Consider the following 16,764-nt stretch of genomic DNA (forward strand, 5'->3'; position numbering starts at 1 on the left):
TGACTATCACTAAAGCAGTGATTTTTGGAAAGTTTTAAAATGCAGTACAGTAGCCTGAACAAACCCTGTATTTTACTTTCATATTGTCTATGTTGGCGGAAAACTGATTCAGCAGGAAAAGGTGACAAACGTTGCTGTCATTGTTTCGATCCCGACACATTCTTTAATGTCTTCTGAAAGAGCTTTACATGGCAGTTGTTGACTTCCAATGACTATAGAGTCTCCTGTATATTTAACCAGCAGTGACTGTTGAGTCTGCGCTTAGTTCTATACCTTTATATCTGGTAATTCACTCATTCTATTATCGTTACATGTTCACTGTGTAAAGTCCTCTGTCTGTATTCTGTCTCTATATTGTCTATCACTCGAAGCACCATTTCACCATGTCACATTCTGACTGAGTCAATGACAATGACACAAATATTAATTTCCACAAAGTTTGCTGCTTCAGTGTCTTTAGATATTTTAGTCAGATGTTACTATGGAATACTGAAGTATAATTACAAGCATTTCATAAGTGTCAAAGGCTTTTATTGACAATTACATGGCATGCTGTCAATTAACTTCTGGGCCACATCCTGACTGATGGCAGCCCATTCTTGCATAATTAATGCTTGGAGTTTGTCAGAATTTGTGGGTTTGTTTGTCCACCTGCCTCTTGAGGATTGACCACACATTCTCAATGGGATTAAGGTCTGGGGAGTTTCCTGGCCATGGACCCAAAATATTGATGTTTTGTTCCCCGAGCCACTTAGTTATCACTTTTGACTTATGGCAAGGTGCTCCATCATGCTGGAAAAGGGATTGTTCGTCGCCAAACTGTTCCTGGATGGTTGGGAGAAGTTGCTCTCGGAGGATGTGTTGGTACCATTCTTTATTCATGGCTGTGTTCTTAGGCAAAATTGTGAGTGAGCCCACTCCCTTGGCTGAGAAGCAACCCCACACATGAATGGTCTCAGGATGCTTTACTGTTGGCATGACACAGGACTGATGGTAGTGCTCAACTCTTCTTCTCCGGACAAGCTTTTTTCCAGATGCCACAAACAATCGGAAAGGGGATTCATCAGAGAAAATGACTTTATCCCAGTCCTCAGCAGTCCAATCCCTGTACCTTCTGCAGAATATCAGTCTGTCCCTGATGTTTTTCCTGGAGAAAAGTGGCTTCTTCGCTGCCCTTCTTGACATCAGGCCATCCTCCAAAAGTCTTTGCCTCACTGTGCGTGCAGATGGACCTGCCTGCTGCCATTCCTGAGCAAGCTCTGTACTGGTGGTGCCCTGATCCCGCAGCTGAATCAACTTTAGGAGACGGTCCTGGTGCTTGCTGGAATTTCTTGGGCGCCCTGAAGCCTTCTTCACAACAATTGAACCACTCTCCTTGAAGTTCTTGATGATCCGATAAATGGTTGATTTAGGTGCAATCTTACCGGCAGCAATATCCTTGCCTGTGAAGCCCTTTTTGTGCAAAGCAATGATGACGGCACGTGTTTCCTTGCAGGTAACCATGATTGACAGAGGAAGAACAATGATTCCAAGCACCACCCTCTTTTCGAAGTTTCCAGTCTGTTATTCAAACTCAATCAGCATGACAGAGTGATCTCCAGCCTTGTCCTCGTCAACACTCACACCTGTGTTAACGAGAGAATCACTGACATGATGTAAGCTGGTCCTTTTGTGGCAGGGCTGAAATGCAGCGGAAATGTTTTTTGGGGGGATTCAGTTCCTTTGCATGGCAAAGAGGGACTTTGCAATTAATTGCAATTCATCTGATCACTCTTCATAACATTCTGGAGTATATGCAAATTGCCATCATACAAACCGAGGCAGCAGACTTTGTGAAAATTAATATGCGTGTCATTCTCAAAACTTTTGCCCACAGTTGAGTTGGATGGAAACTGCCTCTCATATTAGCAATATCCCCATAGCATTTATAACACAGTAGATATGTCTGCCATTATCTCTACGAGGTAATTCCCTCCATCTCTACGGGGTTACTCCCCTCCACCTCTACGGGGTTACTCCCCTCCACCTCTACGGGGTTACTCCCCTCCACCTCTACGGGGTTACTCCCCTCCACCTCTACGGGGTTACTCCCCTCCACCTCTACGGGGTTACTCCCCTCCACCTCTACGGGGTTACTCCCCTCCACCTCTACGGGGTTACTCCCCTCCACCTCTACGGGGTTACTCCCCTCCACCTCTACGGGGTTACTCCCCTCCACCTCTACGGGGTACTCCCATCCACCTCTACGGGGTACTCCCCTCCACCTCTACGGGGTACTCCCCTCCACCTCTACGGGGTACTCCCCTCCACCTCTACGGGGTACTCCCCTCCACCTACTCCCCTCCACCTCTACGGGGTTACTCCCCTCCACCTCTACGGGGTTACTCCCCTCCACCTCTACGAGGTACTCCCCTCCACCTCTACGGGGTACTCCCCTCCACCTCTACGGGGTACTCCCCTCCACCTCTACGGGGTACTCCCCTCCACCTCTACGGGGTTACTCCCCTCCACCTCTACGGGGTACTCCCCTCCACCTCTACGGGGTACTCCCCTCCACCTACTCCCCTCCACCTACTCCCCTCCACCTCTACGGGGTACTCCCCTCCACCTACTCCCCTCCACCTACTCCCCTCCACCTCTACGGGGTTTCTCCCCTCCACCTCTACGAGGTACTCCCCTCCACCTACTTCCCTCCACCTCTACGGGGTTTCTCCCCTCCACCTCTACGAGGTACTCCCCTCCACCTCTACGGGGTACTCCCCTCCACCTCTACGGGGTACTCCCCTCCACCGCTACGGGGTACTCCCCTCCACCGCTACGGGGTACTCCCCTCCACCGCTACGGGGTACTCCCCTCCACCGCTACGGGGTACTCCCCTCCACCGCTACGGGGTACTCCCCTCCACCTCTACGGGGTACTCCCCTCCACCTCTACGGGGTACTCCCCTCCACCTCTACGGGGTACTCCCCTCCACCTCTACGGGGGTACCCCCCTCCACCTCTACGGGGGTACTCCCATCCACCTCTACGGGGTACTCCCCTCCACCTCTACGGGGTACTCCCCTCCACCTCTACGGGGTACTCCCCTCCACCTCTACGGGGTTACTCCCCTCCACCTCTACGGGGTTACTCCCCTCCACCTCTACGGGGTTACTCCCCTCCACCTCTACGTGGGTACTCCCCTCCACCTCTACGGGGTACTCCCCTCCACCTCTACGGGGTACTCCCCTCCACCTCTACGGGGTACTCCCCTCCACCTCTACGGGGTACTCCCCTCCACCTCTACGGGGTACTCCCCTCCACCTCTACGGGGTACTCCCCTCCACCTCTACGGGGTACTCCCCTCCACCTCTACGGGGTTACTCCCCTCCACCTCTACGGGGTTACTCCCCTCCACCTCTACGGGGTTACTCCTCTCCACCTCTACGGGGTACTCCCCTCCACCTCTACGGGGTACTCCCCTCCACCTCTACGGGGTACTCCCCTCCACCTCTACGAGGTACTCCCCTCCACCTCTACGAGGTACTCCCCTCCACCTCTACGGGGTACTCCCCTCCACCTCTACGGGGTACTCCCCTCCACCTCTACGGGGGTACTCCCCTCCACCTCTACAGGGTACTCCTCTCTGCTATGACTTTAGCTGGAGTGTCTCACAAACAACCAGGTGAAAACAGAGAGGAAGAGTGTGTGATAGGTGGAGGATACTACTGATATGTAGTGCCCAGATACACATGCACTCTGTGTGGGTTGAGTTCATTCATGGTTTTGTGCAAAAAGTGACAAATGTGGTTGAATATGCAAAACCAAAGCAACAACAACAGGATATAAACAAGGTGTCAAATAAAAGCATGACATGACTGTGTTTCTGTATTTCTCAAGTTAAACAGGCATTCTGTGTCAACCGTAGTTTTAAGAACCATACACATGTCAACACATTTTCTGCTCAAATGTTGTCAAATTGAAATATTGTGCATAATGATAATGACTGCACAGACGGTTAATTGAAGGGTGGGGGGGGGGAAATGAAAGGCCCAATGCAGCCGTTTATATATCGATATCAAATCATTTCTAGGTAACATGAAGCACCTTACTGTAATAGATGACCATAAAAATGGGCAAAAATAGCTTTTTAGGAAGAAAAAAACCCGCTCTAAAGCAAGAATTTAGCCGAGACTGGTCCGGGAGTGGTCTGAGTGGGAAGGGGGGAAACTGAACACGAGCTGTTATTGGCAGAGAGGGTTTGGAAGTCTCTTTGCTATTGGTCTAGCAACCAATTTACCACATAGTGACGTCACCATGTAAAGCCAAAATTCCCGCCCAAACAAACCTGCTGATTACAAGGTCCTGTGTAGATTATTTTCATCCAGCAACTATCAGGAAATAAAACTGATTTACGTTTTTTTTCTCACACTTTTACCATGTTAGTTTCATCAGCCGTTGTGCACTATGATAAAAACACCTGGAAACAGAATTCTGACGCCACTGGCCCTTTAACAGATGAAAATCAGAAATGTCTAATATCACCCACCTAGCTATACACTCCCCACAGCATCAAGCTGAAGTCCTTAGGGAATGCATGTTTACGTCATTTAGCAGATCCACTTATCCAGAGAGACTTATTCATATATCTTACATATAACTTAGAACGCAGAATACCAAAACAAATTATACAGTAACAAACAAGTCAACCAGGGAAAATATATTGTCTTGGAGAATAAATTCAAATCAAATCAAATCAAATTTTTTGATTTTTTGATTTGATTTGATTTGAGAATAAATTCAACTGTGATTTCAAAAATGAAGAGTAGAGAGAGATCGATAAGTTGAAAATGTCAAGAGGTAATGCCATGAATGTGTGAGGAAAATCCCCATCAGATCAGGATAAAAACCAAAGAAAAGTCATGAGATATTAAAGTTCATTATATCGAGGGGAAACGTATGTATATCTTCAGTCTCCACTTCAAAATAGCAACTGAAGTTACTTACGGGACAGAAAAATTATTCAATTAATTAATATACAAAAGTAAAAAGAGAAAATATACTTGTTGTTCTCTGTACACAGCGTTACTCTTTTCGTACAAAAAAAAAAAAAGTCTTCCTCCGTTTTTGCACGGCGTTTCTGGTAGGTACCGGCAGGGAGCTGATCTAGGTCCAGTCTGTCGACTTCAGAGATGAAACCCATAGACCTCTCTGATATCAGTCTAGTGGAATGTCGTCAGGGAGCCGCCAGCTACCAACCGGTAACTGTTCTGGGGTCAGTCTAGTGGAATGTCGTCAGGGAGCCAGCTACCAACCGATAACTGTTCTGGAGTCAGTCTAGTGGAATGATGTCAGGGAGCCAGCTACCAACAGGTAACTGTTCTGGACTCAGTCAAGCAACACTAGGTGCCAATCCCATCCATCTGTGGGGTGTGACTTTATAACTGTTCCTGGGTCAGCCCAGTCAAACGACACCTCGGGACCGGCTCCGCCACAGACAGGTATTCCACTGTTCTGGAGTCAGCCTTAACAACACAACTCAAAACCAGAGCTGTAGACTGGGTGGGACCGTTAAACTGTTTCTGCGTCAGTTTAGTAGTCATGACTGCATCCTCCATTAAACAACCAACAAACCCTCTGTTTCGGAGTCAGTCGCTAGTCGCCGAAAACAAAATCGTCAGTCTAGTGAGATCACGTCGGGGACGGCCCCGTAGAGGGCTGCGGCCGCCACATCAGCACTGGACCGACCTCCTACGCCGGGGTGTGAGTGGGTGGGGTGTGTGTGTGAGTGCGTGGGGTGTGTGTGTGAGTGCGTGGGGTGTGTGTGAGAGTGTGTGCTGTGAGTGTCTCTCAGACTGCTAGAGGACACTAGGCTACTGCTGCTGCCACCGCTGCTGTTTCCTCCATCACCACCGTTGACGGGCGCCAGCGAGCCAGAGGAGGGCGCCCCAGATTGGTCCAGGAACAGCTGGGAGGAGGACGAGGAGGAGGTGGTGTAGGGACGGAAGTGGTTGAGAAGGAGCTCGTGGTCGTCCGAGGCCGAGGCAGCGGCGGCGGCGGCCATCACCATGTTGTAATGCTTCAGAGGAGGACAAACAGGTACATTCACTTATATTCATCTTGTTACCAAACCCAAGTTCTGGGAACATCTTTAGAGGCTAATAGTGTTGACTTCAGGAGGCCTACAGGGGGGGGGTTCCATCTAAAACATACCTGATGATTGTCCCCTTGTAGAAAGGAGAAGAAATTCAGATCTGTGAATAAAACAATGAACCAAACACAACATACAGTCATTCATTTTATTCACAATGAACCATGATCAGTACAGGTTCAACTGACTCAGACAAGTTAGTGTTTACTGTATACAGGGACATACTGGTCTCCACAGACCCTGAGGAGACTCTTGACGAAATGTGTCGAGGCAGTGTGTTGTACTAGGTTGGTGTGTGTGTGTGGTTGTGTATGTGTGTGTGTAGTTGTGTATGTGTGGTTGCGTAAGTGTGGTAATGTGTGTGTGGTTGTGTATTTGTGGTTGTGTGTGTGTGGTTGTGTATTTGTGGTTGTGTGTGTGGTTGTGTATTTGTGGTTGTGTGTGTGGTTGTGTGGTAATGTGTGTGTGTGGTAGTGTATTTGTGGTTGTGTGTGTGTGGTAATGTGTGTGAGTGGTTGTGTATTTGTGGTTGTGTGTGTGGTAATGTGTGTGAGTGGTTGTGTATTTGTGGTTGTGTGTGTGGTAATGTGTGTGTGTGTGGTTGTGTATTTGTGGTTGTGTTACCTGTGAGCTGGTTTGGGGCGTGGTAGTGTGTGTGTGTTACCTGTGAGCTGGTTTGGGGCGTGGTAGTATGTGTGTGTTACCTGTGAGCTGGTTTGGGGCGTGGTAGTGTGGACGGTAGTCCTGGATGAGGGGAGGTAGTGTGTTACCTGTGAGCTGGGTTGGGGCGTGGTAGTGTGTTACCTGTGAGCTGGGTTGGGGTGTGGTAGTGTGTTACCTGTGAGCTGGGTTGGGGTGTGGTAGTGTGTTACCTGTGAGCTGGGTTGGGGTGTGGTAGTGTGTTACCTGTGAGCTGGGTTGGGGTGTGGTAGTGTGTTACCTGTGAGCTGGGTTGGGGTGTGGTAGTATGTTACCTGTGAGCTGGTTTGGGGCGTGGTAGTAGGGACGGTAGTCCTGGATGAGGGGAGGTACGGGGGGGATGTAGCTGGTGTCCACAGACGGCATGCTGGGGGTCCGGCTCACTGGGGACACCTGGTGGTGCAGGTTCAACACTCTGCAAACACACACACACAGCACAGAGAAAGAGAGACAGACAGACAGAGAGAATATTAACACACACAGAGGAGTGTAAGAGGTGTGTGAGAGGTGCGAGAGATGAGGGGTGAGAGGTGTGAAAGGGGTATGAGGGGTGAGAGGGGAGGGAGGGGCGGGAGGGGAAGGAGAGGTGAAAGGGGTGAGGTAGGTGAGATTGGTGTGAGGTGTATTGGTGGAGGTGGGCCTCACCCCTTGTTGACGATGGGAGGCGAGGTGGGGGACAGGGAGGGGCACGGCCTCTTGAGGGGCGGTTGGTCATCATCGTCGTCCTCTGAGGAGCTGTCCAGGGTCAGGTCGATCACCTCCACCTTCATCCTACTACTGCCCCCGTTGTGGGACGACGAGCTCCTCTGCTCCCCTACCGCCGACCGGTGCAAGCCTGGGGGGGAGAGACACGGGAAACAATCAAATCAATATAGCTAGCATATTTTGCAGTGATTTACACACCCCAGCATAGAGCAAGTGGCAACACAGTGGAATAGTCATCAGACATATAGTGTAATGATAACAAGCCAGAATAATATCATCTAACACAACGAGAGACACTGGGTTTGCAGCCTGTTGTTCCAGCACTGTTCTAACACACATTCTGATACAAGGTCCAACAAACAGAGTAGTGGAATCAGGCATGTTAAAAGCTGCAGGGCTGGACCAAAAGCCTGCCCTTACACACCGCCTCTCTCACCTTCCAGTCCGTTGCTGTAGGACGCTGACGAGACCTCCTGTACTTCCTTCTTTGTCCTCATGGGGGCCCAGTAGCCATCCTCCTTAAACTGGATCTCATCACAGTCTACACAGCTGTTCAGGATCTCCATAAACAACCTGGACAAGACAGACACACAGAAACAACAGTGTGAAGGTATACTGTACATGCAATGTCTTCACGTTGTGTTGCGGTCATTGTGTGTACGGTGTTATTTACGTTGTGTTGCAGTCATTGTGTGTACGGTGTTATTCACGTTGTGTTACAGTCATTGTGTGTACGGTGTTATTCATGTTGTGTTACAGTCATTGTGTGTACAGTGTTATTCACGTTGTGTTACAGTCATTGTGTGTACGGTGTTATTTACGTTGTGTTACAGTCATTGTGTGTAAGGTGTTATTCATGTTGTTTACTTGGTGTGTGTAAATACCTCTATACACTACAGATTGTATAAAATAGAAAAGACCATCTGAATCTCTCATGTAGGAATGAATAGAGTGGACTTGTACGCAGTATAACTGAATAGAGTGGACTTGTATACAGTATAACTGAATAGAGTGGTCTTGTATACAGTATAACTGAATAGTGGACTTGTATACAGTATAACTGAATAGAGTGGACTTGTATACAGTATAACTGAATAGAGTGGACTTGTATACAGTATAACTGAATAGAGTGGACTTGTATAACCGAATAGCGTGGTCTTGTATAACTGAATAGAGTGGACTTGTATACAGTATAACTGAATAGAGTGGACTTGTATACAGTATAACTGAATAGAGTGGACTTGTATACAGTATAACTGAATAGAGTGGTCTTGTATACAGTATAACTGAATAGAGTGGTCTTGTATACAGTATAACTGAATAGAGTGGACTTGTATAACTGAATAGAGTGGACTTGTATACAGTATAACTGAATAGAGTGGACTTGTATACAGTATAACTGAATAGAGTGGTCTTGTATACAGTATAACTGAATAGAGTGGACTTGTATACAGTATAACTGAATAGAGTGGACTTGTATACAGTATAACTGAATAGAGTGGACTTGTATACAGTATAACTGAATAGAGTGGACTTGTATAACTGAATAGAGTGGTCTTGTATACAGTATAACTGAATAGAGTGGACTTGTATACAGTATAACTGAATAGAGTGGACTTGTATACAGTATAACTGAATAGAGTGGACTTGTATACAGTATAACTGAATAGAGTGGACTTGTATACAGTATAACTGAATAGAGTGGTCTTGTATACAGTATAACTGAATAGAGTGGTCTTGTATACAGTATAACTGAATAGAGTGGACTTGTATACAGTATAACTGAATAGAGTGGACTTGTATACAGTATAACTGAATAGAGTGGACTTGTATACAGTATAACTGAATAGAGTGGACTTGTATAACTGAATAGAGTGGTCTTGTATACAGTATAACTGAATAGAGTGGACTTGTATACAGTATAACTGAATAGAGTGGACTTGTATACAGTATAACTGAATAGAGTGGACTTGTATACAGTATAACTGAATAGAGTGGACTTGTATACAGTATAACTGAATAGAGTGGTCTTGTATACAGTATAACTGAATAGAGTGGTCTTGTATACAGTATAACTGAATAGAGTGGACTTGTATAACTGAATAGAGTGGTCTTGTATAACTGAATAGAGTGGACTTGTATACAGTATAACTGAATAGAGTGGACTTGTATACAGTATAACTGAATAGAGTGGACTTGTATACAGTATAACTGAATAGAGTGGTCTTGTATACAGTATAACTGAATAGAGTGGACTTGTATACAGTATAACTGAATAGAGTGGACTTGTATACAGTATAACTGAATAGAGTGGACTTGTATACAGTATAACTGAATACAGTGGACTTGTATAACTGAATAGAGTGGTCTTGTATACAGTATAACTGAATAGAGTGGACTTGTATACAGTATAACTGAATAGAGTGGACTTGTATACAGTATAACTGAATAGAGTGGACTTGTATACAGTATAACTGAATACAGTGGACTTGTATAACTGAATAGAGTGGTCTTGTATACAGTATAACTGTATAGAGTGGTCTTGTATACAGTATAACTGAATAGAGTGGTCTTGTATACAGTATAACTGATTAGAGTGGTCTTGTATACAGTATAACTGAGAAGGTTGTTTTTGTACATACTGTAGGTCAACTAGCAGAATCCCGCCCTATGGTTGGATGTGACTATCTGGATTCAATACCATTTCATGTTTGAAGAACACAACCACAGACCGTTCAACTCAACAACCCCCCAGCTAATAAGCACAAATTCATGCTGCTAATCAACTATTCTCAACTCCCTGTTTATTTTGATCACTGCTCACCCAAAATGTCACCCTATGGGTGAATATTGAATTTGTGCAGAAAAATAAGTTGGTTGCAACTGGAGCCATGTAAAGAATTGTTGGGCTCCACATTTGAAACCCATCAGGTCTGATGTGACCATTAAAGTCTGAAACTGGGCACAGAACATAAAGGAACTAAACCCAGAGGAATATACAGTGGCACGTTCCCGGATGATGTGCTACTTTCCAGCCTAAAAGTAAGAAAATCTGCACAAAATTGTAGGGGCTCCGCCGCAAGTTTCTGTGATACGGTATAATAACATAGATGTATACAGTATACACAGTGCCTTCAGAAAGTATTCATACCCCTGGACTTATTCCACATTTTGTTGTGTTACAGCCTTTGTTGTGTTACAGAATTCAAAATGGATTAAATAGATTCCCCCCCCTCACCCATACACACACACAATACCCTATAATGACATCACAACACCCCATAATGACATCACAACACCTCATAATGACATCAGAACACCTCATAATGACATCACAACACCCCATAAAGACATCACAACACCCCATAAAGACATCACAATACCCCATAATGACATCACAACACCCCATAATGACATCACAACACCTCATAATGACATCAGAACACCCCATAATGACATCACAACACCCCCCATAATGACATCACAACACCCCCCATAATGACATCACAACACCCCCCATAATGACATCACAACACCCCCCATAATGACATCACAACACCCCATAATGACATCACAATACCCCATAATGACATCACAACACCCCATAATGACATCACAACACCTCATAATGACATCAGAACACCTCATAATGACATCACAACACCCCATAAAGACATCACAATACCCCATAATGACATCACAACACCCCATAATGACATCACAACACCTCATAATGACATCAGAACACCTCATAATGACATCACAACACCCCATAATGACATCACAATACCCCATAATGACATCACAACACACCCCATAATGACATCACAACACCCCATAATGACATCACAACACCCCATAATGACAAAGTGAAAACGTGTTTTTAGACATTTTTGCACATTTATTGAAAATGAAATACAGAAATATCTCACTTACATAAGTATTCACACCCCTGAGTCAATACTTTGCAGGAGCTCCTTTGGCAGTGACAGTAGAGTGTTTCTGGGTAAGTCTCTGAGATTTCCACACCTGGATTGTGCAACATTTTTCCATTATTCCTTTCAAAATACTTCAAGCTCCGTCAATTGGTTTTTAATCATTGCTAGACAACCATTTTCAGGTCTTGCCATAGATTTTCAAGTAGATTTAAGTCAAAACTGTAACCAGGCCACTCATGAACATTCACTGTCTTCTTGTTAAGCAACTCCAGTGTAGATTTGGCCTTGTGTTTTTGTCCTACTGAACTGTGAATTCATCTCTGGTGGAAAGCAGACAACCTGGTTTTCCTCTAGGATTGTTCCTGTGTTTAGCTCCATTCAGTTTATTTTTTATCCTGAAATACTCCCCCAGTCCTTAACGATTACAAGCATACCCATAACATGATGCATCCACCACTATGCTTGAAGATATGGAGAATGGTACTCAGTAATGTGTTGTATTGAATTTGCCCCAAACATAACACTTTCTATTCAGGACAAAAATATAATTGCTTTGCAACATTGTTTGTATTATTACTTTAGTGCCGTGTTGCAAACAGGATGTAAGTTTTGGAATATTTTTATTCTGTACAGATTTCCTTCTTTTCACTCTGTCATTTAGGTTAGTATTGTTGCGTACCTACAATGTTGTTTTCTCCTGTCACAGCCATTCAACTCTGTTACTGTTTTATAGTCACCATTGGTCTCATGGTGAAATCCCTGAGCTGTTTCCTTCCTCTCCGGCAACTGAGTTAGGAAGGACACCTGTATCTCTGTAGTGACTGAGTGTATTGATACACCATCCGAAGTGTAATTACTAACTTTCCCATGCTCAAAGGGATATTCAATGTCTGCTTTTTATTTTAGTTATTTTTTACCAATCTACCTATAGGTGTCCTTCTTTGCCAGGCATTGGAAAACCTCTCTAGTCTTTGTGGTTGAATCTGTGTTTGAAATTCACTGCTCGACTGAGGGACCTTACAGATAATTGTATGTGTGGTGTACAGAGATGAGGTAGTCATTCATGTTAAACACTATTATTGAGTCCATGCAACTTATTATGTGACTTGTTCAGCACATTGTTACTCCTGAACTTATTTAGGCTTGCCATGACCAAGGGGTTTGAATACTCACTGACTCAAGACATTTCAGCTTTTCATTTTTTATTAATTACTACAAATTTAAAAAAACATACTTCCACTTTGACATTATGGTGTATTGTGTGTAGACCAGTGACAATTAAAAAAAAATATGTAATCTATTTAAATTCAGGCTGTAACACAACAACATGTGGAATAATTGAAGGTGCTTGAATCCTTTCTGAAAGGCCTGTAGGACCACTATGTTCTGTATTAAATAGAGACACTAAGAGCTGGTACAGGCTTGTGGGTCTCACCCGTCAATGATGAGATGTTCGTAGGGGGCTTTCTTATCACAGACGGGACAAACCCAGGTGGGTTTCTTCTCATTCATCTGGATGTACAGCGTAGCGTCAAAACACTGCAGGTGGGAACACGTCAGCGCCCGGCACGGGATCATCAGACGCATCTTCCCCAGCTGCACACACACACACACACACACACAGACACACAGACACACACCCACCCACACACACACACACACAAACCACATACATAGTAGTTAAACGGTGATAGGGGTATTGAGACAAGTCGGGACACACACAGTAAAGCACAGTAATAGGGGTATTAAGACAGAGTGTGTGTGTTTACCGGACAGAGCAGCGACACACGCAGGCTGGTGGTGGCGATTTCACTGTCTGGATCTGCAGTTAGCTTCTCTTTGACTGCAGGGGGACAGAGAACAGCATGAAGAAGAAGCAGCAATCATAACCACCTATACAAGACCTGCACAACCTTCTACAGTACATGAACACTTCACATGGAATATAGTACAGAGCGCCATGACAATACAGAACGAGACGCCTGGTTTCAACAGGCCAGAACTAAATATGTAGCTAGATACACGTGTGTCATGGACCCGTTCAGCCAGATCCATATATTTAACCTAGCATGCTAACAGTGCTAACAATGTAAACAGTGTGTCGTTCTGGCAACCCTTACTGAGTGCTCTGGAATGGTCTGGGTTCCTGATGCCTTTGGACCGTAGTCTCTGCAACAGTACTGTGGACGACTGCTGCTTGACCAGGTACACCGCCATAGAGTAGCTCTGAAAACACAGAAGGTGCTGTAGGGTTGTTAAAATCACTCTCTTTTTCATCCGGATCACTGCACTTTTCTACCGCACTTTTATTCATGTGTTTCTGCCCCACTGTTCTTACCAAACCAAAACATTATTTATACAGAGCATTTCTTACAGGAGTAAAGTCTAAGTGCTCAAAACATCAAATAAATTGGCCTCCCGAGTGGCGCAGACGTCTAAGGCATCTGTATCGCAGTGCTTGAGGCACCACTATAGACCCGGGTTTCGATCCCGGGCCGTCCGCGACCAGGAGACCCATGAGGCGGTGCACAATTGGCCCAGCGTCGTCCGGGTTAGGGGAGGGTTTGACCGGCAGGGATGTCCTTGTCCCATCGCGCTCTAGCGACTCCTGTGGCGGGCCGGGTGCAGTGCACGCTGACACGGTCGCCAGGTGCACGGTGTTTCCTCCGACACATGGGTGCGGCTGGCTTCCGGGTTAAGCGAGCAATGTGTCAAGAAGCAGTGCGGCTAGGCGGGGTCGTGTTTCGGAGGACGCGTGGCTCTCGACCTTTCACCTCTCCCGAGTCCGTATGGGAGTTGCAACGATGGGACAAGACTAACTACCAATTGGATACCAGGAATTTGGGTAGAAAAGGGGGCAATAATAACTAAATAAAAACATTTAAAACATTAAATTTAAAAAATATATATAGAAATACAACAAAAAATTATAATAAATAGGTCAGAAAGAAACTAAATGTTTTCTAGAAATGTTTACAATTAAGATAGACAACAATCAAATTAAGATAATTTTAAATGTATCATCTCTTCAATCTTATCATTTCTTACCCTTCCAACCTCTGAGGTCCAAGACACCACGATGGTGTTGGGGACTGTGGTGGATAATCTGACCACTGAGGTAATGTTGATGGGCCGGCTGGGGCGCTTCGGCTCCACACCGTTTTTCGTTGGAGGAAGATAACCCTGAGAGGGGGGGAGAGAGAAGGGAGAGAGACAGGTGGAGGGAGAGAGGAGAAGGGAGAGAGACCGGTGGAGGGAGAGAGAGGGAGGGAGAGAGAAGGGAGAGAGACAGGTGGAGAGAGAGAGAGGGAGGAAGGGAGAAAGGGAGGGAGAGAGGGGGAAAAGTCACACCACATCTCAATCAAATGTTTATTGTAATTGAAGGTATGGTTTGTGTTTAACTAGCAGTAACTAGCAGTACTGTACAGTGTGTAACTAACAGTACTGTACAGAGTCTAACTAACAGTGAATAACATTACTGTACAGTGTGTAACTAGCAGTACTGTACAGTGTGTAACCAGCAGTACTGTACAGTGTGTAACTAGCAGTACTGTACAGTGTGTAACTAGCAGTACTGCACAGTGTGTAACTAGCAGTACTGTACAGTGTGTAACCAGCAGTACTGTACAGTGTGTAACTAGCAGTACTGTACAGTGTGTAACTAACAGTACTGTACAGTGTGTAACTAACAGTACTGTACAGTGTGTAACCAGCAGTACTGTACAGTGTGTAACTAGCAGTACTGTACAGTGTGTAACTAGCAGTATTGTACAGTGTGTAACCAGCAGTACTGTACAGTGTGTAACCAGCAGTACTGTACAGTGTGTAACTAGCGGTACTGTACAGTGTGTAACTAACAGTACTGTACAGTGTGTAACTAGCAGTACTGTACAGTGTGTAACTAACAGTACTGTACAGTGTGTAACTAGCAGTACTGTACAGTGTTTAACTAACGGTACTGTACAGTGTGTAACTAGCAGTACTGTACAGTGTGTAACTAGCAGTACTGTACAGTGTGTAACTAGCAGTACTGTACAGTGTGTAACTAACAGTAACTAACAGTACTGTACAGTGTGTAACTAGCAGTACTGTACATTGTGTAACTAACAGTGACTTACAGTACTGTACAGTGTGTAACTAGCAGTACTGTACAGTGTGTAACTAACAGTAACTAGCACTACTGTACAGTGTGTAACTAGCAGTACTGTACAGTGTGTAACTAACAGTACTGTACAGTGTGTAACTAACAGTACTGTACAGTGTGTAACTAGCAGTACTGTACAATGTGTAACTAACAGTACTGTACAGTGTGTAACTAGCAGTACTGTACAGTGTGTAACTAGCAGTACTGTACAGTGTGTAACTAGCAGTACTGTACAGTGTGTAACTAACAGTACTGTACAGTGTGTAACTAACAGTACTGTACAGTGTGTAACTAGCAGTAACTAACAGTACTGTACAGTGTGTAACTAGCAGTACTGTACATTGTGTAACTAACAGTGACTTACAGTACTGTACAGTGTGTAACTAGCAGTACTGTACAGTGTGTAACTAACAGTAACTAACAGTACTGTACAGTGTGTAACTAGCAGTACTGTACAGTGTGTAACTAACAGTACTGTACAGTGTGTAACTAGCAGTACTGTACAGTGTGTAACTAGCAGTACTGTACAGTGTGTAACTAACAGTACTGTACAGTGTGTAACTAGCAGTAACTAACAGTACTGTACAGTGTGTAACTAGCAGTACTGTACATTGTGTAACTAACAGTGACTTACAGTACTGTACAGTGTGTAACTAGCAGTACTGTACAGTGTGTAACTAACAGTAACTAGCAGTACTGTACAGTGTGTAACCAGCAGTACTGTACAGTGTGTAACTAGCAGTACTGTACAGTGTGTAACTAACAGTACTGTACAGTGTGTAACTAACAGTACTGTACAGTGTGTAACCAGCAGTACTGTACAGTGTGTAACTAGCAGTACTGTACAGTGTGTAACTAGCAGTATTGTACAGTGTGTAACCAGCAGTACTGTACAGTGTGTAACCAGCAGTACTGTACAGTGTGTAACTAGCGGTACTGTACAGTGTGTAACTAACAGTACTGTACAGTGTGTAACTAGCAGTACTGTACAGTGTGTAACTAACAGTACTGTACAGTGTGTAACTAGCAGTACTGTACAGTGTTTAACTAACGGTACTGTACAGTGTGTAACTAGCAGTACTGTACAGTGTGTAACTAGCAGTACTGTACAGTGTGTAACTAGCAGTACTGTACAGTGTGTAACTAACA

The 16,764-nt window shown here is 44.9% G+C and overlaps 1 protein-coding gene across 2 annotated transcripts in view; it reads right to left on the minus strand.

Moving 5' to 3' along the window:
- Nucleotides 1–3,509: 3,509 nt before the first annotated feature.
- Nucleotides 3,510–16,764, minus strand: part of LOC116363978 (E3 SUMO-protein ligase PIAS1-like) — a 91,802-nt gene continuing 78,547 nt past the window's right edge. Inside the window, exons 6-14 of one of the 2 annotated variants that reach the window (XM_031817304.1) lie at nt 14,520–14,654; nt 13,592–13,697; nt 13,241–13,314; nt 12,907–13,067; nt 7,970–8,106; nt 7,474–7,663; nt 7,104–7,243; nt 6,192–6,232; nt 3,510–6,057 (exon numbers count right to left, since the gene is read on the minus strand). In XM_031817304.1, the coding sequence (XP_031673164.1) occupies nt 5,656–6,057; nt 6,192–6,232; nt 7,104–7,243; nt 7,474–7,663; nt 7,970–8,106; nt 12,907–13,067; nt 13,241–13,314; nt 13,592–13,697; nt 14,520–14,654 (1,386 nt within the window). In that variant the 3' untranslated portion in view covers nt 3,510–5,655. Of the gene's footprint in view, nt 6,058–6,191; nt 6,233–7,103; nt 7,244–7,473; nt 7,664–7,969; nt 8,107–12,906; nt 13,068–13,240; nt 13,315–13,591; nt 13,716–14,519; nt 14,655–16,764 lie in introns of both variants that reach the window. The other variant, XM_031817303.1, reaches the window with a different exon arrangement.

Source organism: Oncorhynchus kisutch, unplaced genomic scaffold (assembly GCF_002021735.2).
Source record: "Oncorhynchus kisutch isolate 150728-3 unplaced genomic scaffold, Okis_V2 scaffold982, whole genome shotgun sequence".
In the NCBI taxonomy this organism is placed as follows: Eukaryota; Metazoa; Chordata; class Actinopteri; order Salmoniformes; family Salmonidae; genus Oncorhynchus; species Oncorhynchus kisutch.